The 24738-nt window shown below is 44.8% G+C and overlaps 1 protein-coding gene across 3 annotated transcripts in view; it reads right to left on the bottom strand.

The window, feature by feature from the left end:
• Positions 1–2966: 2966 nt before the first annotated feature.
• LOC107316810 (protein HEG homolog 1) overlaps positions 2967–24738 on the bottom strand; it is a 35131-nt gene continuing 13359 nt past the window's right edge. For 2 of the 3 annotated variants that reach the window (XM_015868712.2, XM_015868713.2), the window contains exons 7-21: positions 23709–24014; positions 22677–22991; positions 21787–22092; positions 20950–21276; positions 18834–20201; positions 17027–17146; positions 15792–15886; positions 15517–15575; positions 14997–15157; positions 13555–13689; positions 10927–10969; positions 10779–10816; positions 10189–10276; positions 9267–9441; positions 2967–8417 (exon numbers count right to left, since the gene is read on the bottom strand). In XM_015868712.2, the coding sequence (XP_015724198.1) occupies positions 8268–8417; positions 9267–9441; positions 10189–10276; positions 10779–10816; positions 10927–10969; positions 13555–13689; positions 14997–15157; positions 15517–15575; positions 15792–15886; positions 17027–17146; positions 18834–20201; positions 20950–21276; positions 21787–22092; positions 22677–22991; positions 23709–24014 (3686 nt within the window). In that variant the 3' untranslated portion in view covers positions 2967–8267. The remainder of the gene's footprint in view (positions 8418–9266; positions 9442–10188; positions 10277–10778; positions 10817–10926; positions 10970–13554; positions 13690–14996; positions 15158–15516; positions 15576–15791; positions 15887–17026; positions 17147–18833; positions 20202–20949; positions 21277–21786; positions 22093–22676; positions 22992–23708; positions 24015–24738) is intronic. The other variant, XM_015868714.2, reaches the window with a different exon arrangement.

Here is a 24738-nt window from a genome sequence, read left to right as displayed (position 1 = left end):
CAGAATGGGAACCTGGTTGTTAGAGTCCCCTGGGAGGTAGTTCTAGAGGCTAAAAGAGTCTAGAAGAGTTGGTGAAGGCACAGGAACAGGTTGTTCTTATGTGCTGAAAGATGAGCTGGCAGGGATGACCAGCCTGGCAGAACAGAGAGCTTCTTCTGGAACTCAGTAAGAAAAATAGAGTTTATGACCTTTGGAAGAAGGGGCAAACAATTCAAGAGGCTGCAAAGATGTGGTGCAGTAAAGCAGGAAGCAAATAAGAAAGGCAAAAACTCAGCTAGAACATAACTTTGTTGCTCCAGATTAAGGCAATTAAAAAATATCTTTATATATAGATATACATACAGCACATAGAGCTCTATGGGGCCAAACAGGATCCACCCAAAGATACAGAATGAGCTGGCAGAAGTGCTCATCAAGCCATTTTCAATAACCTATTGGCAGTTCTGTCTAACCAGAGAGGTCCCAGTTGACTAGAGATTAGCAAATGTGATGCCCATCTACAAGAAGGGCAGGAAGGAGGATTCAGGAATTACCAGCCTGTCAGTCTGATCTTAGTGCCAGGGAAGGTCATGGAGTAGATCACCCTGAGTGCCATCACATAGCACGTACAGGACAGCTAGATGATCAGATGCAGTCAGAATGGCTTTGTGAAAGACAGTCCTGCAGGACTAACCTGATCCCTGTCTATGACAAGATGACATGCTTAGCAGATGAGTGAAAAACTGCGGATGTGGTCGATTTGGACTTTAGCAAAACATTTGATGCTTTTTCTCACAGCTTCTCTTGTAGAAATTGGCTGCTTGTGGCTTGGATGGTTGTACTGTTTGTTGGGTAAAAAACTGGCTGTACAGTGTACTCAAAGTGTTGTTGTGAACAGAGTTAAATCGTTAGGCAGTCAGTCACAAGTGATGTTACCTAGGGCTCAGAAATGGAACAGGTTTTGTTTAGCGTTTTTATCACTGACCTTGATGAGAGGATCAAGTGCACCCTCAGCAAGTTTGCAGATGACACCAAACTGGTCAGGAGGATTGATTTGCCTGAGGGCAGGAAGGCTCTTGGTAGGCTGAGGCCAGTTGTATGACATTCAACAAGGCTAAATGTCATGTGCTGCACTTGGTCACAACAGCTCCATGCACTGTATGCTGGGGGCAGAGTGGCTGGAAAGTTGCCTGTCAGAAAAAGACCTGGGGGTCTGGTTGGCTACCAACTGAACATGAGCCAGCAGTCTGCCCAGGTGGCCAAGAAGGCCAATGGCTCCTGGCCTGCATCAGAACCAGTGGGGCAAGCAGGGCCAGGGAAGGGACTGTCCTGTCCTCAGCCCTGGTAAGACTAAACATCAAGCAATGGACTCACTTTGAGGATCTTCACTACAAGAAGGATATTGTTGGGAACAAGGAGACAGGACTAGAAGGCAACCTGGTGAAGGGTCTAGAAGGCTTCTGAGGAGTGGCTGAGGGAAATGGGGCTGAGAAAGGGAGACTGAGGGGAAACATGTTTGCTCACCTGGGTTACCTGAAAGGAGTTTGCAGAGACATGGATTTCAGTTTCTTTTCTCAGGAGACAAGTAATGGAATGCAAGGAAATAGGCTCAAGTTACACAAGGCAGTATTTACACTGGCTATCAGGAAGAATTTCTTTGCAGAAAGAGTGGTTAGGCTTTGGTGCAGGGAAGTGGTGGAATCACCATGCTTAGAGGTACTTAAGAGAAGCGTGGATATGGTGCTTATGGACATGGTTTAGTGGTGGACCTGGTAGTGTTAAGTTAATGGTTGGATTTGATGATCTTATGGGTCTTTTCCAATCTGAATGATTCTATGGTTCAGGCCACACAGCATGGTTGCATTCAATGATCTCAGAGGCACTAGTAAGCAGATCTTAAATGGGCAGGACTGTTGAGTCACACGCATGTCCATAACTGCAAATTTACCCAGCCTCACAGTAACGTGACCTGTCCTTTTGCTTAAGAGACACCAACACCACACAGAAAACAGATCAGCTTGCAATACTATTGTTGGTAAGAAAACAGTGGCACTGCAACAAGCAAATGAGCAGAACCTCATTTGACAGGATTAACCACATTACTCTCTCTATTTTCCCACTGGAGTCTTTCTAGAAAAGGAGCAGGCATATAATGTAATTCTGTACCATATCACTGCAGAAAGTAGACTTGAATTTCAGGATGCAGCAAGAAACTATTTTCTAGACTCATCATTTCTCTGCAGATAACACTCATTTCACCTAGTGCAGCTGTCTATATGCAGAGTACTGTGACATTAGTGTAAAGGCAAAGGGAAATCTTACCTTCTTTAGATGCTTGCCTCTTTGTGGTTATAAGAGTCAGATGGTTGTTTCAGATCACCCATCTAGATTTTGGTAGAGTACCTTGTTTCCATTCAATTCCTGTCACACCTGAGTGTTGTACTTCTCTGGGACATAATATAGAATGTTTGCCCCGGATTAACAAGCCTGCCAATACTCAGGATGCTCGTCCATATCACGCCTCTTTGCAGGACTCTGTGTTTGTCTGGATACAAGGGACCAAGCTTCCTCCTCTGAGGAACACTCAGCTTTATAGTCTTCATGGTTCCCAACAGCTATTAGTGATATAGGACTGATCTTTATGTGGTCAAGTTCTCTGTCCTTGCACCAACCTTTCCCAAGCTCTTCCTTCCCTACTTTCACCAATTCCAGCATTTCCAAATGGATGAAAAATGAAACCAAGTAAGATTCTTAAACTTTGAGTTGCTCAGTACTACCAAAATGAACATTATCAGCACAGAAGCGACCACAAGTCTGTTTAGAACAGCTAACCAGAACATGTGACTTTCCTCTTGCTTTCCATTTTAGTCATTCAGTCACCAAGCACCACTAGAAGAACAAAAGGATCTAAGATTCCTTCAATCTAAAAGCTGTATATGTATCTCTTTACAGGGAAAACTTTAGACAGTGAAAAAGCTGAGACATGCTAATATTCATAGTTTTATTGTGTCTTTTTATAATACTGACTAGAACGCCAGATTTAATAATATTGGATGCAGGTATAAAAATAATCCAATCCTTAAAAATTATACTTTGCTACTACAGTACTGTATAATTAGTAGAGGCAGAAAATATGATACAACTTTAAATAATACTGGTTTGGAGAATGTCCTTAGAACCCCAGCAACTTGGAAGCGAACATTCAGAGCTAGGGAGAAGGAAGCACAGCAATGGGAAGAACATGAAGCAGGTTGACTGAGGAAGCACAAATAAATGCTCAAAATCCACCTTTTGAAAGAGACCTCCCTTCCACCATCTTACCAGAATGAAGACCAATGGACTTAGCACTTACACATGACTTTTGAAGAATGTCAGGCACCCTCTCTCAGTTTTCCATCAACAAGGATATTATCACACAAAACACAAACCACGCAGGAGAGGTGTTACCTCGCACATGACCTTACAGCACAGAAACCTTTCAAAACTGGGAGATCTTGTTTCATTTCTGAAAGCACAAGTATGTGAACTGACAGGTAGTTCTTAACTGTGAGTGCACGAATCACCTCTAGATCCCTGGAGATCTTACACTACAGGAAATAGGTCGGCTGAACAGTAAAACGTCTTCTATGAAATTCACATTCATTCTCATCTCAGAAAAGCATTTCAGATCTTGAACAACCTGTTTTTCAATCTTACATAATACAGGCCCTGCTACAGTAACAAGGACACATACGAAAAATAAATACGACGTGAAAAGAAGGCAACAATATTACAGGAATGAGCAGAAGACAGAGCTGCAGGAATGCATGGTGTACACGCAAGTGAACCTGGCAAGGGAATACAAAACCATGACACAGGCCTAAAATACTCCACTGCAATCCATGGGAGAGTTATCCCAGTCACCAAAGTGGATGCTGGGTTGGGTCCTTTTGTGTAAAGAGGAGAAAAACAATTGTCAGCATAGGAAGAATATTTAAGTAAAATGCTTCCGTTCTTGTTCATTTAAAGAAAACTAAACACCACTATGAGAGAATGAGAAGTCCAGATGGATTTGGAACGGATATGGCCACTGACCAGCATCAGAGACATGTCCTGGGAAAGCACTTTCCTTACAAGGCTACAGCAGTGTCCAAACTCATACTGCTGCTCTGTCAATCCTCAGCAAACAACCTTTATAAGCATTGGCACTATTTTGCAATTGCAAACACCTCTCACTGAATTCATTTCATTGCTGTTTTCAGAAAGGGTTGGTTGTGCTTTCTTTTTTCTTTTTCTGGTTGCTCACAGTGAAGGCAAATCACTTTTAGTGCCTCTGTAAACAGGGCAACAGGGGAACTTTCTGGGATATGCTGCAATGGAAACAAGATTCATTGCTGTTCTTTTACACAGTGCTATAAACACAGAGGGCAAAAGGCATCAAAATGTCCCTGCCCCCATGTTCCTCATATAGCCAAATTTAGTGCTTTGAGATTTGAATGGCATGCAAAAGAACCCTGGTTTTCCAGTGCAGCACGGGAGGGCTGGCCATGACGAGCAGGGTGCAGGACAGGGATGCAGGAAGGCTGCAGCATCCTTTTACACTGACCCCTCCAATCTGCACTGTTCTGCTTTGTTCACTCTGACCCACTCTCCCAGGCTGACTGCTGGGGGGTGGGGGCATTTCTGAGAGTGAGGGGCTTTTGTCAGTACAAGTGGTAGAGCACCACAGCAGCAAACACATACCTCCTACATCCTTTCCTGTCACCAGCTGAATTAGCACTCTGTTCCTCAGAAGACTCCCCCACACACCACCTGTGGGCCCTTGCTGACAGCTCACCTGGCTTTACACAGCAGCCAGAAACGCAAACAGATTCTTTGTTGTGTCGGTGTGGTTTTTCCTCCTTTCCTCACACCTGTCTGAGCCACTTGCAGTCTCCTTGCATGAAACCTGCTATTTCCATCTTGTCCTCCTGGATAGCGGAGCAATTTCCCTTGGCAAAGGCACCCAGTTTGCTCAAAATCTGCAATCTGGGCAAGCTAAAAGCAATCTAAACAGCCTGAGTTGCATTTGCCTAGGCAATCCTGGGAGTTAGGTGCTAAACACAGGGGTGCCCACATTTGAAAGTGGGCTTCAGGAACTGATATTCCACATGGAGACTCGTATCCTGCAGGATCAACAAAACCCAAAAGTACTGCTACTACTTATCCTGCACAGGTAAGTGCCTGCACTGACCTCAGGGCTGGCACCTGCCTCAGTCCTCTCCTCCTGGGACACCCGTGGAAGGTGCTGGGAGGTCAGAAGTGACCATGTTCCTCCTCCTGTGGACACTGACTCATTTGTTACCAGAACTAAAAGGAAGCTGCAACGGAATAATCTCATAATTATTACCCCAACATTTACTTGCTCTGGCAGAGATAGAATTTCAGTGCAATAAAATTTGTTCTCTTGGAAAAAAGCCAGATTTGGCAGTCTTCACTCAGAAAATCCTGCTGACTTTCTTGAGACCCTTTCATTTCACTAAGAAGAATTTAAAAGGTCATTAAAAATGAATTCTGTAATCTCAGTTAGGAACAGTCCTATCATATTTCCCACTCAAATCACTCACAATCTGCAATGCTGTAAAATGACACAGATTGGAGTTTTGCTCACGTAACCCATATGTTACTCTTTACATAGAATGGATCTGCATTTGTCCTTTGGTATTTTGCACTTTGTCCTTCACACCTGGCATACAAAGGAACATTTCACAGCCTTCAAAATAAACAAGCAATTAATCAAAGCAGGTATAAGCAAATCCCCACACTCTTCCCTGTCTGAGTGTTGTACAGTTGAATCCTACCATCATTGTTGAGACATGCTTATTTTTTTGTTAGGCTGACTTCCGCAAACAGGGACAAATCCCAGTGCTCATCTATGTGCTCTGGATTTAGATCCAGCACCAATTCACAGCTTTCCCTTTCATTTGTAACAGAGACAAAGCTTTCATCCATCTCATGAGAGAGGCAGTCCCTTCTGTTATAGGCACTCTCACAACCAGAGCTGGTGTTGGGTGAAAGAGGCAGCTCACCCTCATAGAATGACCCCTATAATGCCCTCTTTAAAGGACTCCAGAGCATGGCAGGGCCAAGGCCTTGCTTCATACCATCCAGTGGACCCTGTGCAATTAAGATATTGACTACTAACGATGAGGAGAACATCTTTCTCAGTTTGAAAACCCTGGGAACAGTTAATTCTTATGCTTTGCCTTTTACATTGTTTTGGACACTATAACTAGAATGCTCCTTAAATACAGCACCTTCAGCAGCATAAGCATCCATTCATTTCCACCCTACATATGAGATAAGCTTGCAAATGTGATTATGCATTCAGTCACATGCACCATGACCATAAGATGACGTCAGTGAGGAGCATACTGCCCCTGGCATCCATAAAAACCTAGATTTGGCCAAACCACACCCTTGCTATGCATAGCTGCTCCTTTCAGTAGGGGACACAACAGAACATAACAGCTATTCAAAGTGCTGGAAGGGTTGGGAGCTTCCCAGCACCTCCAGGACATGAACATTGCCATGTTTACCCCAGGCTTGCCTTCAAGGAGCAGCCACACCACACATCAGCCTTGGAACTGCCTTTCTTATCAGTGGTCAGGCACTTTGGGGACACATCCTTCAGTCTTCAATGCTTCAGAGATACCTTACTGAATTTAACTGTAGGCACTGTGCCTTTTTGAGCACTGTGTGGGAGAAAGGAATGTCAGATGGTACGTGCCCTTCAGTGCAGGGATGGTGGGTTAATAGCTAAGGAACTGTACTACCTGATATCCTCATGCAAGCAGCCATCCTGAATTAAAAACATGATTGCACTGAGGGTGAAGGACTGTAGTAGGACCCTGTATCTGGGCAAGGTCTGGATGATGAAGGTTATCTTTGCAGTTAAGATAAGCGGGAAATATACTTGGTTAATAAGAGCTCTTTCAACACCCTACTCAAGAAAGAATGAAGTCAATAGGCTTTTGATCTGATCTTTAGTGAGGAATGTAATAACTCTCATTCTTTAGCTTTTGCCAAAGTGATTAATATGAATTCACACACCTTGCTGAGGAAACCTGCCCGGTTTGAATCACCCGAAACTAGAACAGCAGAAAGCAAAATATTTTGATGTAAGTGATCTTTGCTATGCTAGGATTGAAAGGATTATGTTTCTCTCTGCCCTAAATGCAACTGACTGCTGAGGACCTTATTTTCCAGTGGACTTAAAGCTTCCACAGTTCCCCCTGAAATCAAGGTGGGCTGTGAAGTCCTGAAAGCTATGTCCCACCCACAATGCCTAGATGCCATGTTGCACATGCCTAGCCAGGACCACAGCATTATTTATTCTTCCTACACTTCATCTAAGAAGCAGGGTGAATTCCCAGCTGATGTTTTTCTTCCTTATATATTTTACATCACATTGATGTTTTAATAGGTCTTCTCATCCTGCAAGATAAACATCCTGCTAAGCTCTTATACAGAAGCACTGTGATGATGTGTAGCAGCATCACTTCTGGACCAGGCTGGCTGACAGAAAGACGACATACCTACGCTCTTCCCTATCTACATAAGTTCTCAAAGCAGCACGTACAACCAACTGTGCCTACTTTCAGTTTGAATCTCAGTGGCATGACTAATTTCTCCTGCTCCTCAGGGACAATCCACCCATGAGATCAGCCAACACTGCCAGGCACCAGGCTGCTGCAAAGGCCTCACCATTTGGAGAACTTCTACTAGCAAGAAGGTAAGGGTCAGAGGACAAGCCAGCTTTCCTGTCACATACGAAGCAGAAAGCAAAGCAGCAAGGAGAAAAGGGGTGGACAAACTTGTCCTACCAAAACCAGTCACACAGTGAATCTTTGCATGAAGGTTGGCCAAGAAGACAAGCACAGTCAACAGTGAACAAGATCTGTAAACAAAACACTCCCTAGTGGTATTCAACACAGAGTGCTGGACACAGTTCATCTGCCTGTACTGATCCATGCTTGCCACGTAGCGTAAGGAGTGAAGAAGCAGCACAGAACAAAACCAGAGTACACACGAGCTTCCACTTTTTACTGATGTGCACCTTGAGCCATTCACTTCCTCCTCCTCTTCCTCTCTGCTGCTCAGCGAATGGAACCATTCCTGGGGGCAGCAACATTCGGTATGGAGTTCAAAGACCATCCTGTTAAATGGGAAGAATGAGACTGGTGTGGGCTGAACTGCCAGGAGACACATTGCACCTGGGGATCAAGGGCCACAAAACTCTGTCAATCTTCCAGTCCCTCTCTGTCCTGCTAAAAATAGTCTCTTCTTCTGGCTTCGTCACTAATGAAGGATGGATTGTATTGTCCAGGGTAGATGCATGAATGTCGAGATCCAGGCAAACCAGTGTAGGGAGGATAAAGTCCATTTCTTTCCAGTTCTGGATTTCTCAGTCCAGTTGGCTGTATTAGTAGGGAAAAGAAAAAAAAACACAGAACAAGTCTTATTCTCAGACAACTCCTCTTCCAAGTACAGCTTTACCATCTTTCCCATCAGTTATTTCAGTAGCTAGAAGGAACAACACGATCACTAATTATCTCTACGACTTAGAATTAATTGTACTGTGGGAGTCACGCATTTCCCTGAGGGCAATATTCTGATGGAACTGAGTTTTGACATCTTGCCAAATAGAACTCTTGAAGTTTACCCATCCAGAAGTTTACCCGACTCCACCAAATGCAGCCTAAGTGTACGGTTAATTTTTAATCCAAGAGAACTGTGCTAATGAGCTCAGGCATTGAAATAATTCACCTTAACACAGGATATCATCAGAGTTGCTCTTAAAAGAAATGCTCCTAGAAAATCAGTTTGTTTCCTGCTTTGAGTATAATCTGGAAGTGCTTTTCTCTCATTTTCCTCCATGCTGTGTAGACCAGTAAAATTACTCTGGGAAAGCTTAAAATACAAGCCAGAAAAGAAAAGTTTTGCTCGCTGCTCTCTTCCCTGGAAAGCAGAGGCTCAATAAGTGCGATTTGTGTGAACTCCTGCAACCTTCACTCACATGAATAACCCCTCCCCATCTTGAGTGCTTAGGCATTTTCCCAGCACTCTTCCAACTGACACTTTCTTTGTGATACTCAGACATATACAACAGCTGGAGTTCACAGAACTCCCAGTGCCTTGCTGTCTCTGGAAGCCATTTGCTTTGCTCTTTTGTTTTGAATGAAAGGGATCTATGCTTCCAAAAATAAAGAGATGTCTCTTTGCTGTATGAGATAGAAAAGGTTGAGATTTAAGTTGCAGATAGATACCGAGTAATAAACATCTGTCATCTGCAACAAGTTCTTGGTGCTTCCGTTCTCCTGCATCTCAATGGTCTCTCTGCCCCACTCTTGTGCTCGGGGGTTCTTTGGATACTCGGCATATGGTGACATCTGGAAATCCCCACTCTTGAAAATAAGCTTACTTATGTCATTTTTATTCTTCCTGTTTAGAAAAGAATGAAGGAAAGTGAAAAGTTATAAGTAATCCTGATATAAGATCCTTTCCTGTTTCAACTTATGCCTGTTGAAAATGTCCATGAGCCCCCACTCTATTCAAGTCTCCAAGTGCCTTCTAGGCACTATTTTACTTCGTAAGAAGGAAGAACTGGAAGCTGCTGGTCTGAACACCGCGGAAAGCCCTTACATCACCCCCATGTTGTAGGAGTGGATGTTGCTAATATCTCCAGTGAAAAGAAGACTACTTGGCCTGCCAAACACCAGGACCCATTAGAAGACCAAACCATTCCCACCTGGAGGTGTAGTGACCATCACATCTCCTGGCCTGACTCAAAGCACCAAAGGACACTGTGCCTACTACCAGTGCTACGTTACTGATCCACCCAACTGCTGACTTTGAACAGAGAGCTTTGAAATCTTAGATTTGGGGCTAGAATGGTTGGGAAGAGATTGTTACTGCAAGGCAGCCCTTTATCATGGTTTATAAATCACATAGCACAACTACCTCAGCAGCACACTTTGCCTCTAGTTCAAAGCTGCCTGCTGGTACAAGAACTAGGTGTGCACCATGTGTGTGTGCCTGAGAGGGAATAACGTAATGAGAGCAGGAGCAGAACCTGTGCTTGGAGAAGGACCTTGAATGCACTCCAACACCTCTTCACAACAGCCCAGCAATTCTTCTTATTGCCCAAACTCCTCCTTTCCACCTAGCCTGCATTTCTGGAGAACCTACCGGCAGCAGGTGACTATCAGCGCTATGCCCATGATAAGCAGCAATCCTCCTCCTGCAGCCGCAATCACCACCGTAATTAGTTGATATGCTAGGAGCAGGAAAGAGACAGTTTGGCTATAAATATTCATGTAAACACAGTCCTCATGCAAGTGGATTAACTGTTTGCTTCCTGCCTTCCTCCCTCTGTAATTGTCATTTGAAGCAAATGGAGCTGGGGGTCTCTCACTGAAGGAAGGATGGGCTCCTGTGTGCCAGGGGGACTGATACCCCGCACTGCTAACTCAGAATATCTTAGACAAATTTTCATGGATTCACTCTGAATATTTCACTTCCAAAGTGTGTATATGCTATCTTGGCAGAGCATCCATGGAAAAAAAATCTCCAAGGAAAACACAGATCTTGTTGGCAGATAATAGCAAGTCAACTTTGTCAACTAAATATTTTGGCCAGCAAAATAACTTCTGACAGACAGTGAAGAGACAAAAAACCTGACAAGAGTCATTTGCACTCACTGTGCTTTAGACATAGTTACTTGCAATCATTGGTTTCAAATTTCCCCCAAAATGAAATGAATGACACTTGGTACTTACGGTTCCCACAGTTGAATCCCCCTAAGCCAAACGGGCAGCTGACAACAGAAAATAAGAGGGGGTTTCATCAGCTTGCTTGTGCCAACAGGTCACCAAAGCAGCACTAAGAAGGACGGTGGGGTAGGAGGGGGCAGAGCTCTCACTGTACCTCACACAGGTCTCATTTTCCAGCTTGTATCCATCTTCGCAGGCTGCAAACACAACAGAGAAGGGCCATGAGCACCACACAGTGGTGCACAGGAGGCACTCACATTAGTGCTTCCCATCACACCTTCACACCAACCAGCCTCTGGGCTGACAGCACTGATGCAGCAGGAAGCTGCATGCTCTACACTACTACAGCAAAGGATGATACTACATCAACCTTTGTTTTAGGCAAAACACTGTGCACTTAGCTCACCTCCCAGCCTGTCATAGGGCGGGCAGCAGGTAAAATAATTCATGACACAAACTCTTCTTGCCCAACTGGGAATTCAATGCACACCTGCATTGTTTCCCACAGAATATCAACAGGCTGGCAATATCCTAATAAACCAGAAGAGACCACTAGTGCTCTAGCTGGACTCGGGGTTTATGGCTCTTGCAGCACCAGTAACAAGCAATATCAGTGCCAGCTGGGAGCAATGTGACTGTGACCTCTCCCTCATAATACAGGTCAGAGAACTTCCCTAAATTCAATTCCAAATTGAATTGGGTTTCAAATCAAATAGTTGAAGTGGAAATACATTTCACAGAACCATCCAAGCTTGGTTTTAATATTTACAGTGACAATCAACTGCAACACTCAGTCAGATGCTCAAAAAGTTAATTTCCCCAGCCATTAAAAACATTCACCTTCTCTCTGGTCTGCATTATCCCAGTGTCAAATTCCAGCCTTTGGATGGACATTTTCTGGGTTGCAAAAAGCTATGTTATCACATTTCTCCTCTGCACCATCAAATCCCCCTGCCTGCCTCTGCACTTGCACCCTGCCCTATGCAGCCCCATTGCTCCTCCTGAGGACGTTCTCAAGCACTCCCCAGGTGTCGAACAGAGCAGAGAAATACTTGGGGTCACATAGTGGTGTTCTCCTCCCAACTGCCCCCCAGCCTCCCACGGGAGGCCGGATGGGGCAGCACAATGGTTGTTTCCCCTTTGCAAGTACTTAATGGGAGTTAGCACTCTGAGTCTGCACAACCCACAATGAGGGTCGGATGCTTGGGAGACCACAGTTCCTGTTCAGTCAATAAGAGGGCAGAGATTCTAAAGAAGCCTGGCATATTATGTGCTATAAATATCAAAAGAATAGCTCCAGTACAGCTTGGCTTTTGAAAATGACTTTAAAAACCTTAATGGCCTCGCTTACCCAGATGGGGACAGTGATGCTGACAGGCTGGTACACTGCTGGTGCGCCACACTGTGCACTCAGTAGCCCCCACTACCACACAGGGGGTAGGTTTTTCTCACTTAGCACAGCAAACAAGACTGGTAATCAGAGTGTGACCACATCTCCCTGTCTACAAGGTGTTACATCACTTAGCCCCCTACATAACTATTGCATTTGAGTGCCTTGCAGCCTTTCAGGCATTTATCTGCACACCAACACTTGCCAAGAGTCATGGACAAGATGGTCAATCCCCAAGATTTGTGGGCATCTCAGCTCCCCATTATTGCCCTCTCTGCCTCTCAAGGTGGGTGGGGACAATCAGTATTTCCTAACAAAAGTCCTTCTTCCAAAATACAAGTAGATTGGAGGGAGGGAAATACAAAGGGTATTGCCTGCAGATGTAGAGAAGAGGAGAGGCAGGACCATGACCCAAGAGCCAGGGTTGCCCATTTCAGGGAAGCCCATCCCAGAGCCCACAGCACACGCATTATTTCCAGACACACGATAGAACCACTGAATCATTTGATTTGGAAAGGACCTTTGAAGGCCTCCTGGTCCAGTGCCCATGCAGTGAGCAGGGACACAGGTGCTCAGAGCCCTGTCCAGCCTGACCTTGGGTGTCTCCAGGGACAGGGCATCCACCACCTGCAGTCCGATCAGATTCAGAAATGACAAAGCATCTCCTCCTACTTTATTATCAACCCTGCTGATAGTGCCAGACACAATATATAACCACCATTGCAATTATTATTGATAGGTCATAAAAAACCTGGATTTCCTAAGAAGCCCTGCAACAAGTGCTGCAAATAGGGAATGGAAGCCGTCATCCTATAAAACTCACTCTGACTATTGGCACAAGGACAAAGGCCTTGTTTAAGATGTAGCAAAACAAATTTCATGATCTGAGGAGTAGCTAAAAATAACATAACCCCGAAGCTTAAAATTTCTATCAGGAACCTAGTTGAAAAATAAATTCATAACCATTTTCAGATACTTGCTTATTTAAAAAATAGTGAAGATGTATTGATATAAGCTCGTGAATTCAAAGCAATTATCTGAAGTTCGCCGAGAGTTCAGACAAAATCAAAACAGGCAGAGCTGAACGTCATCTCTGCTCTGTGCCACTGAGCTGAAGCCCAGCATGGTCAGGCCCCCTTCTCCCTCTTCTGCACCATTGTGACTCACAGCATGCTCCAGAAAAGGATAATATTATTCCAAGAGAGAGACTGCACCTCCAGCATCTGCTGAAAAGTCCTCTAGCCGACTAAAAGAAACTTGACCTGCTGATATCTATTTATAATATCAAGCTTCTTGCACACACAGTGATGTGCACGGCACACAAGCACAAATCATTGCAACTGACATAAAAAGATTAAGCAAACTCAGGCCAAAAGAAAAAAAGTGCAATACCTCTGCAGGAATGGTCCATCTTATTGTACTTGAAGTACCCACTTTTGCACTGGCAGAGCGCAACCCCATCGAAGTCTGTGCACTCAGAGGTCTCCTTGTCACATTCAGGATCCTTCTGCTTGCACAAGCTGCCAACTGTTGGAACACAGAGCCAACATCAGCATGGTTCTCCCTGAACACACCAGCATGCAGGTTTGCTTTCTCCAGGCATTCCATTCAGCTCATTTGCGACTCTCAACTCTCCTTCTCTCTCTTTTTTAATAATCTTTGTTCCATTTTGAGATGGTCAGAATCACAATATGTCACAATTTCATGCATATCTACCATCTTTTGTACAGGGAAATGGAATGGGTGAATAATAAATATTTCAGCTCAGAGGCTGAAGGGGAAATTATAAAGAAAAACTTATTTTGGCTCAAGCAGAAACACATCCCCTCCCTGAGCCTGCTCAACAAAACCACTTTTAAGGTTATATCTAGCAAAGCATTTTGCTCAGCCCGAAAGAGCTTCTTCCATTCCAATATCAAGCACTGCCATTTCCTTCACTTTTGAAACACAATGAGACGGTTCTTTCACTTATAGTACTTTGAAGCAACATTTTACCTTTAAAAATCAGGTTTATTGGCATGAGCATTCAGCAAAACTGGGAGCAAACAATGGAAATTGGGTCACATGATTGTTACACAATGGAAATTGTGCCACTGAGCCTATGTATTTTACTGGGAAGTGGAATAGCTGGAACCAGCAAATGAAAGCATACCCACGAGAAGCAGGAACTTGTATGGGATGTGTGTCATTCACTTGGAGCTCCCCTTTTGCGACCCCCTCCCTGCTGGGCACACTATTTATCCTTAGATCTATCACCTGTTCTGTAAGTACTCACCCATGAATAGAATTTGTTTCTTTCTAAGTACTGAACCTGAGGCAATCACTGGATATGATTTTGAGCTAGCTCAACAAATTAATATAAATTAATTCAGTCCACAGCGGTGAGGTGTGGCCTTCAAATATGGCATATTCAATGCCTGGACAAAGTCCTGTCCAGTACTGACAGCCTTCTCCAGGTACCTCTGACCTTTGGTAGGCAGAGGACCTGGGAGAAAGGTGGTTCTTGGACCAGAAACTTGTGAAAGGAAAAAGAGTGACCCATTTTTATGCTCCACTGTTTTCCAACTCCTGGCCATGTAGGTGGAATAAGACATCTCCAAGAACCATGCAGATGTGGCTCTAAGGGACACGGGGTAGTGGGCATAGTGGTGATGAGCTGATGGTTGGACTTCATGATCTTAGATGTCTTTTCCAATCTTAATGACTCTATGATTCTATCTTAAGATGATTCCTCTTGAAGTGACATAGAAACTTGCAGAGGAATTTTGCCGAATGCCAGAATCTCTCTATTTTCTGAATGGACACAAATCAAACAAATCTGCCATGCTGTTTACCTCTGTGGAGTGGTTTTAGGCCAGAGATGAACTGGCAGGGGTCGGGGGGAGATTTGCAAGCCCGAATGTAGCTTTTCACAGTGCCGACAACATCGTAGAATGTCACGTTGGATGCTAAAGAGAACGTGGATTGCACTGAAACATGCACAACATTTGCCTCCCTAACAGAAAACAAAACAAAACAGCCCTGAGTACCACGGGTCAGTCTGATTACATGGTTAGTATGTTAGCAACCTGCTAGTTATTAGTAAAAGCAATACTTAACATAGACATGATATCACACACATACTGAGAAAGCTGTCTGAGGCTGCAGATCTGTGGTTGCTCTGCAAGCTCTCCTCAGTAGGAGGACTGAGATGGATGGCCAGGGTGCAGAGGCATTTCCTGTGCCCCATGCTGCTGCTGGGCTTGATTTCATTAAGCACAGTGCCACTGGATCAGACTCAGAATGTGGACGTCTAGCTGAACAACCCAAGTATTTGTATGGTACCATTCCTCACTCTTCCTTGTGGCCTCTTACCTGGTGGCTTTGACTGTGGAGTGGTAGTACCCAGGCAAGCTCGACAGAGAGGCGTTCAGCTGAAAGGAAGAAGAAAGTTGTTGGAATGGAGCAGCACAGCACCCAATAGCACACCCAGCCCCAGGACAGCCCCCAAGGTGGAGGTGGGTGGACAAACTGGATGGTTTAGAAAGGCAAATCCAGACCAGAGAGCCCTGCGGCTGCTGTCACAACCAGAATGGGAGTGAAACACAAGGACACGAGCAGTGTTGCTGCCACCCCACAGGGACACTCACCATTGCCAGGATTTCACGCTCCACTTGCAGGAGATCTGCATACTTCCCATGGGTGATGTTAAGCTTCAGGGGGACCTGACCTATAAATATTCTTACTAAAAAGGAGAATAAGACAGGTTAGTTGGAATACGTGCCTCCTTTCTATAAGCCAAAGCAAGCAGCACTGACTCATTTAGGATGCTCGTACACAGAGAAAGACGGGGAAATTTAGTGGCAAGAGTTTCAGGTGCCAAAGCTAATTTATAGTAATTTGGGGTAAATGCACCAAATCTTTTGCCCCTCCTTCCAGTGCAAGGAAAACAAACTGACAAGTCAAGATGAAGCACTGCAGAAAGGACATTTTCATTTTTCAAACCGCTGGACAGAATGAGCAATGATGTTTGAAAGGAGGCCTGAAAGATGCATTTTTCCATGCTTAGAATTCAATTTGATTCATGGCAACAGAATGCAATAATCCAAGTCGTCCAGACTCAGAGAGATAATATCCCTAAATCTTGTATTAAGTGTCATGAGATACTCAGTGGAAATGAGAACTCAGAGCTCAAGTTTTATGTTCCACCAGAAAAACAAATACAGTTGCAGATAACGTTGTAAAGAGTCCAATTCTTTCCCATTCTTTCCCATCCGCAGAGCCTATCTTCACCACAAATTTTGTATCAGACAGCTCTAATATAACAGCTTCTGGTAGAAATGAGACTGGAATCACCTTCACAGTATTTACATAATCTGCCTGTAGACCAGTCCAAGGCATAATCAAAACAACTCTCTAAATTAGAAGCTGATACATTCCTACAAAAAGAAATGTTTCAAAACACCCTTCAGGGACACCTCAGCCATGTCGCTCAGCAACATTTCCATGCCGTAATCCTCACTGATTAAGGGTCAGAAGAAACACCAGCAAAACAAATCCCCCTTCACAATGGGGCATTATAAGTCCTCGGGATTTGAGTCTTTTAATAGAAAAGGAGGGGGCCAGAACCCAAGTCCCAGATAATAATTGTGCTGCACAACAAATGCAAAAGGTAGGAAACAAGACCTTGATCTTACAAAGGCTTTCACGGCTGCTTAATTCCATACAGATGGCTGAGCCCACTAAAGTCAGGCTATCAGTAAAAGTAGTAGCTGGGAGGTACACAAAGCTCCTGAACTTGTCTCAGACTGGGTTAATTTATTTTAAAAGATTACAGATCATTTTCTCCATCATTTTCCCCATTTTTTCGCTTTTGTTTTCTTACCTAAATTGCACTTTCCTTTTTCCATCTCATATCCAAGAGGGCACTGACAGACATAGGATCCTCGGGTGTTGTTGCAGGTGGCCAGTGCAGGACAAGGGTTGGAAAGACATTTATCCACATCTAGAAAACCACAAAAAAAAGGCAAGTCTATAGTTGCAGGATCACAAACATCAACAACTGCTATAAAAGATCAACTTGGCTCCTCTTCTGTGACCCCCTGAGCATTATCAGATGATTCATTGCATCATTTGCACTTACTGCTTATCCTGTTCTTAATTATTCTGCTGGAGCTACAAGAATAAACACAAAACACTTTCTGTTGAATATTCATTCAGAAGCCCTTGGGACCCTGTGTTGATCCATGCTAATATTAACACCCAGCCTGCCTACAGCACTGCTCCTGTAACCCGGAGTGCTTTTCAAAGACAAGCAATGCTACAGCAACGGATGGCTGAAGAACCATGCAGCCCCGCAGTACAGACAGCCACAGCTGACCCCCATCTTGGGACACACAGTGTGGGATTATGCCTGTGCTCTGGGCTGTCTGGCCTGGCTACTTCGCACCGGTGAGGGGATGAGTGGTGTCTCTGACCTGAGCAGCCAGAAACAAGTGACAAAAAATCCACTGCCATGAAGTTATTTATTCTGTACGAAGCCACAGATTTAATTAATATCAATCATCTGAGAAATAACCTTTAAATACCTAATTACTGGTGGAATATACGCTACTGTCAGTATTTCAGTAAGATTGATGCAGTCAGTACACACAATATCCTACAGTGGCATTAGGGTCAGGCTCCTGAACTTTAAACACAGAATCGATTTCCATTCATATAAAGCAGCTCAACACATTTGCTTAGGAAGATAAGCAGCCTGGCAGTAGCGACAAATGAAATCCTTTGTTCTTCTGCAGGGCTTTTTGCTGATAGACTCCTTGAAATGCACTGTCAGGCACTGCCACCTCCATTCTCCTGCACCCCAAGAGCCTCCAGTCCCTTCTGCGGGGCAGGAAAACACCTGCTCATGCAATACCTGCATATCTCTGGGTGAGAACTGTGCCTGAGCACAACCTTTCCACCTCTAATAGAATCATAGAGTGGTTTCAGTTGGAAGGGATCTTTAAAGGCCATCTGGTCCAACAACAAGGACACCTACAGCTCCATCAGGTGCTCAGAGCCCCATCAGGGCTAAGTATCACCATGGATTCAAAGAACACTTCTGGATCACAAGGTAATAAAATGCAAATCCAGAACAGTTGAATAGCACGTGCTTCTCTTTCCCAGGCTTGGTTATCACAACGCACTCAGCAAGACCATAGTGTGTAACCTACCAGGAGAAGTGATGGGTCCTCAAGGAGAAATTTATTTAGTGAGATGGGGAGAGAACAACCATAGGTCATAATAGCAGAAAAACTTCCAACAAAAATACCGAGTGCTGGCCAGCTGCCTTTTCTCAAAAGAGAGATATTGATCTATTTTCCATGACAAATGTCAATGTAAAGTAAATCCTAGGCTTAACCAGAAGGCCATCAGCTTGATTTTTCTTTGAAATACCCAAATTTCAGCTTAACATTTCCATCAAAAACCTTCACCAAAATGTTCACTTTTTTTTTGATGTTTGTTTTTCCAGCAGCTCAGCACAGTTGTTAAACCTCTATCTTAAAAATACCAGAATGGAGACAGAATTCTTATCCTCAAATCCTGCTAACAATGGACTTGTCATATATGCATATGTAACCCTTTGAAGACCCTCTGTGTGAGACCCAGTCATTGTTGGCCCTGCTGCTGAACACTTTTAGACATATTACCTGTTGCTGGAGACGTTGATCTCATGCCAGCTGTGCTACTTGATGGCAGGATGGTGGTTGGTTTGGTAGAAGTCAATGCAGTTGTGCTGACAGCAGTCTTGCTTGTTGGATGCACTACAGGAGGGCTTGTAGCAGGGATGATTTCCTTGGTGACCTTACTAGCCATTGTAGTGGTGGGACCCACAGATTTTGTGCTTTCACCAGTAGTATAAATGTGTTTAGTGGTAGTGGGTGTTGGACCTCTGTGGGTTTTTGTGGTGCTAGCATCACTCAGGGTTGGCTGGTGGCTGCCTGGTGTTGTCAGTACAACAGGTTTCACTGTGGTCAGCGCCACCGCAGGGACAATGACACTGTGGCTTGTTGCGCTTGTTGAGGTACTGAGGAGCGCGTCTGTGGGCTCAGTCTGTGGGGCATCACTGGCTGTGATGAGCAGAGGTGGTGGTGTTGCCTTCCCAGAGCTACCCCGCTGGGAGGTAGCACTCCTTGGTGACATGGTTTCTGTTACCGGTGTGGGAGCAGACATGGACACAACGCGGCCACCAAGATGCTCCATGGGCTCCGTGGGGAGAGGGAGAGACCTGGTCATGTTGAAGGAGGTGTTGTTTTGGGGTTGGTGTGTGCCACTGTGCTTGGTGGCCTCTCGGGATGAGCTCCCAGACACTGCAGCTGTGGAGGGCACCCGCCTGGGTGCAGTTGTAGCTGTGGGGATGCTTGCTGGGCCACTGTCACTGGATTGTGAGACAGATGACGGTGATGAAAACTGAGGCAATAAAGATACTGAAGAATAAGATGGGGAAACCAATGAGGAAGTGGGTAAAGAGGATGACAAACCCTGCAGAGGAGTTGAAGATGCCATCACAGAGGAAGAGAGCGGCTCAGATGACTCTGATGTTGCAAACAAGTAAGTTGGTGGTGATGGTGATGGTGAGTGATGCAGTGATGACACCGAGGAAGGGCGTGGAGATACTGATGAAGATGGAGATGATCTGCCAGTGGGCAACAACCTGGAATCAGTGTCAAAGACGGTTGTATTTTGTACGTTGCCTACAGAAGCTGAAGTCAATGGTTTGGAAGAGTGCACCAGCAATGGCTCTGTCGATGGCTGAACAAAACTGCCATCACTGGATATATTGTTCCTCCTGTCCTGTGCCACAGGTGATTTTGATGAATCAGAAGGGTTGGAAATTTCTGAAAAAAATGTGGAGCTTTCAGAGGAGTCAGCAGAGGTGCTGCTGTTTGAGATAGACAGGAGTGTCCTTTCTCCTCCTCTGGTGTACACGGTTGAAATGTATGTGCCGTCTGTATGAGAAACTGAGGTCCTTTTCTCTGCATCATCGCTGCTGACTGGCTGATGGCTACTTGGAAAGCCTGCAGTAAAAGGACAAAATACATTAGAATGACAAAAAAGAAAAAAAAAAAAAGAAAGAAAGCATTTTAATATCATATTAGAAGTATTTGAAATATACACGAAATGCTCTTGTCTGTAAAACTGGCCCATACTAAAAAATAAGAGCATCATCCGAGAGTAGCTACTGAACTACCTCCTTGGCTCATTCAAAAATGGTAAACTCTGACACATAAAGTACCCATGAAAATGCAGGTTTCTTTAAAAAACCCTCTTCTTCCAGCAACTGCTTTCCTAATGTGACTGAGCACTTATTCCATGATATTCTGTGAGAAGCTAAGCTGCATCTTTAGTCATCTTTATCTCTCGATTTACAAAACTCATATCCTATCCTTCTTATCCTCCATTCCAAACTAAAGCATATCTTTGTTCTTCAGTTGGTTTGCTTTTAGGCACATGCCTCTGTAGGATGATATTACTGCATTATATTAATTTGCATCTTATCATGAACTCATTGACTGAAAACTCTGCAGTCAGGAAATCCTAAATGAGTAGCATATCAGCCTGCAAAAATGCAGATCATTTAGCATCAACAGAGTAGTCAATCTTATACGACAGATTTCAGAATGCATAGATAACTTCAACAATCGCTACAAATAAAAAAGATAGGATATTAAAAAATAAAAATCTGATTTAACTCTAAAATTGATTCTCTATAACAGACTCTAGAATTCATGCTGAAAACACACACACGGGGACGTGCTAACTTACTTGTGAGATCATTTTGGAAAGACAAATCAGTGAGTAGTTTGGAAGAATGGGTGAAGAGTGTCTCTGTTGCAAGGCCTTCGCTGCCAGCCGAGGTGTTGGCCATCCCACTCTGCTCCACTGACACCATCTGAGTTGGATCTGAAGCTTTAGTGGTCTCAGTGTAGGAAGCAGAGCTCTCTGTGCTATGGGTCAGCACACTGATTGTCACTGGTGTCCCTGCTCTTCCACCAGCCAATGTGGCTGAACTGTATGCAGGATCACTGTGGGGGCTGGAAATTGCTTCCTCCATACTTGAGCTGCTCAGTGAGTGATGGCTGCTTCCCATAGCTGAAACAGGATCAGAAATTGGATATGTGATTCTACCACCTCAGATGAGAGAGCACTTGTGAGCTACACAGTAATTCTAGTTTGAAATGAAGATAAAGGAAATTGCACAGATAAATACAGGTAATTTAGATCTTGCATGTCTATCACCTTAAGTAATGATTTAACAGACCAAGTCTTCTCCAAAGGAGGAAGATAATTTAAATATACAGGGACAATCAGTACCATTAGAGGCACAGTGGCATATTTAGGCTATTTATAGTTTCAATCCAACCCATGTAGGTAGTAGATAACAGCAAGAAGATATAGCACACGTTTCTGAGACCGCTTCAGTTAATCACCCACAGCTGCAGATACACAATACTAACAAGCTCAATCACGACAGCTTATAAATATTGCCCACAACACCTGCAACAGCACTGGAGGGAACCTTGACCCCATGGAAGAGTTAAGGGCAGGGGAAGGGGATCTTGTTCTAATTCAAATGCCATTGCAGAGTTCAGAAAGACTCACTGGAAGGTTCAGCAGCAGACAAGAAGTAGGTGGACACCCTGGATGAAAAGGTGACCTCAGGGTCTGTGTATGCTGAATGGCTGGAGGAGACATGTCTGCCTCCAGGCCACGATGGGGAAGATGAGATGGAACTGGAGCGTGGCTCCCTGGCCATGTCTGGATGAGATGCAGGGCTTCCCCCCACTGTGCTCCATGTGCCACGGTTAGCTGCATCCCGAGATGTCCTCTCCTCATGGGTGGAGAGCACGGTCAGAACGTAAGTAGTCTCAGTAGGAATGCCAGAAACCTCTTGTCCACCCTCTGGAGCTGCAAAGCAGAGATAGACATACATACATATATATTTATATTCTATTAATAACAATTTTGAGGCCTCAGTGAGGGCCAAAATCTGAACATGTTTGTTCCCAAGGGGATGCTTAACATGGAGAAAGGCAAGCAGCCCAGACAGTGTTGCCTCCAGCAGCACATCCTGCAGGTCAGCACTTCTGTCCTGCTCACTGCAGAGGTGCGAGCTGGTGTCTGTGGAGCTCAGAATGCACCCACTCTTGGAAAAAGACAGAATTTTAAATGCAGGGGGGAAAAAAAGACATGCTTCAGAACATGTTGAAATAGTAAGAGCTGGACGGTGGGAACCCAGTCCTCGGTTTGAGGGTGGAGTTCAAATGGCTGCTCCATCAAAGTCTATATGTGTGGTCTTGAAAAGCTGCTTGGCTGGCTACATCCTGACAGGAAAAGCTCTGCCTCTGTGCAAAGGCAAATAACTCACCAGTTCTGCAGTGCTCAGTCTCCCTTTGCTACAAACTGGGGAGATTTCAATGGGAAATCTAGCTTAAAACCAGAAAGTTTGAACTTGGGTGAGAGACCCTTCATGGCAAACCCACAAAACCCACCTGAAGAACTTGGTGAGGATGAAGGCACTGAAACACCAGGAGGAAACACAGGCAGTGGCTTTGTTGGAGGCTCACTGAGGTCAGCATCACGCTGTGAGACATCTCTCTGTCTGCCTGGCTCTGTCACAGAAGACAGCAGGACCACATCCAGGGAGCTGGTGCCAGCTGGAGCAGGAGCAGAGCTTCCTGCACTGGTGTCTACTACAATCACTGTGTTCATGTTCCCACTGCTGGTGGCCATCACCAAGCTGGGTGTGCTGGTGATGGAACTGTCAGGCAGACTTCCTCCTCTGGCTGAGGTTGTAGACCCTTCGGCTGGGAAATAATGGTACAAAATGGATTTATACATGTTAAAGGACAAGCAGATGGGCCCACTCTCTTCTTTCTCCACCCTCAGGCAAACAAAGTGGGTACAGACATAAGGCAGGAGGAGACTTAAACCTGGAGAACCCTTTCTGACCCAATGATGTGGCAAAAGGATTCTCACACGACTGCACCCTGAAGAGGGCACCAAAAACAAGAGGTGGGAGCACTGGTGTGCTGACAGTGAAATATTTCTCCACAATGCCCCAAAGCATTGCTCAGCACCTTCATGAGAAAAGGAGGCTCATGGGAGACCTTACTGCTCTCTACAGCCACCTTAAAGGAGGTTGTAGTGAGGTGGAATTATCTCTTCTTGCAAGGAACAAGCAACAGGATGAGAGAAAATAGCCTCAGATTTCACCACAGAAGGCTCAGGTTTGATATTAGGAAAAATGTATCCACTGAAAGGGTTGTGAAGCATTGAACAGGCTGCCCAGAGAAGCAGTAGAGTCACCATCCTTGGAGGTACTCAATATGTAGATGTGGTGCTTGGGGTCATGGGCCAATGGTAGACATGGCAGTGCTGCATTAACAGTTGGACTCCATGACCTTAGAGGTATTACCCAACTGAAATGATTCTGTGATACTAACATCTCCCTCACCCCTCTCTGCACAGAGTGGGTACCCAAGGCCTACAGAATTTGGCCCCTGAGGATGGCCTGAGCTCACCTGTGGAAGCACTGCTCGAAATGGCAAGCAGTGACCCTGGGGAGGATGCAGTGGCCCCTGTGCCACCTTCAGCCCCTGCTCCCAAAGGCTGCCCAGGAGACAGGGTCCAGTCTGAAGGGTTGATGGTTTTGGCACCAGCAGTGGAAATCTCTGCCGGATGGACCAGGGTGGTGCTGGCAGGCAGAGACCGCAACGTCCTCCCTGTGCTTCTGGTGGCTGTGGCGGACATGGAGTCACTGGTGGCGTGGAAATCAGTTCTCTTCTCTGTGGCCAGGGTGCTAAATGGCATGTGGCTGCTTCTGGAAGCTGAGGTATGATAAAGAAAAAAGTTACAAACACATAAATGTAAGTAAACAGGTGAGCTTTCTTCCAGTAGCACTTAGAAACAGCAAATACACGCATAGGAAGAAAATACCAGAAGATGCCAATCTAGAGAAAGAGAATTTCCACAGCTGTGACTCTTTTCCACAGAATTTTTTTTTTTGTAAAAAAAAAATGTGGTTTGATGCCACAAGAAGCATTGTTATGTAGAACCAGTTGAATGGCTACTACTACTGCACCTTGCACTTGATTTCATCATTAAATGACTGAGGGCACTCCAAGCTGCTAGAACAAACACATCTCATAACAAGCCCAAAAAGCCTGGAATTCAGCTCAGACAGGGCACAATGCTGAGCAGCAAAGCTTTCAGGGAGAACAGGTCATGAAGGAATGGGCTTAGAGGGACTGGATTCCTTCAGCACTGCAACCAGGTCCAGGAGCAAAGAACAGAACAAAGGACCTGAGACCACATACAAATTGCCCTAAAGCTGGTTTGGTTTCTGGGAGGCAGCATGGACCATGGGGAACATCGCAGGATCTGAAGTTGGGTCCCTGGGGCTACAATTGAATCCCCCTTGCTTAGTTCCCATGACGAACAAATAGTGATAGCAACTGGAAATGGCAAAGAGTTTCAAAATGATCTGAAAGCGAATTTTTCTTGGCCCAAGGAAACTTTCCATATGCGTGCCTTTTTTGTAAAAACACCAAA

The sequence above is a fragment of the Coturnix japonica genome, chromosome 7, assembly GCF_001577835.2.
Source record: "Coturnix japonica isolate 7356 chromosome 7, Coturnix japonica 2.1, whole genome shotgun sequence".
In the NCBI taxonomy this organism is placed as follows: Eukaryota; Metazoa; Chordata; class Aves; order Galliformes; family Phasianidae; genus Coturnix; species Coturnix japonica.
Note: the sequence above shows the minus strand (reverse complement) of the source record. Positions and strands in the feature narration are given on the sequence as shown.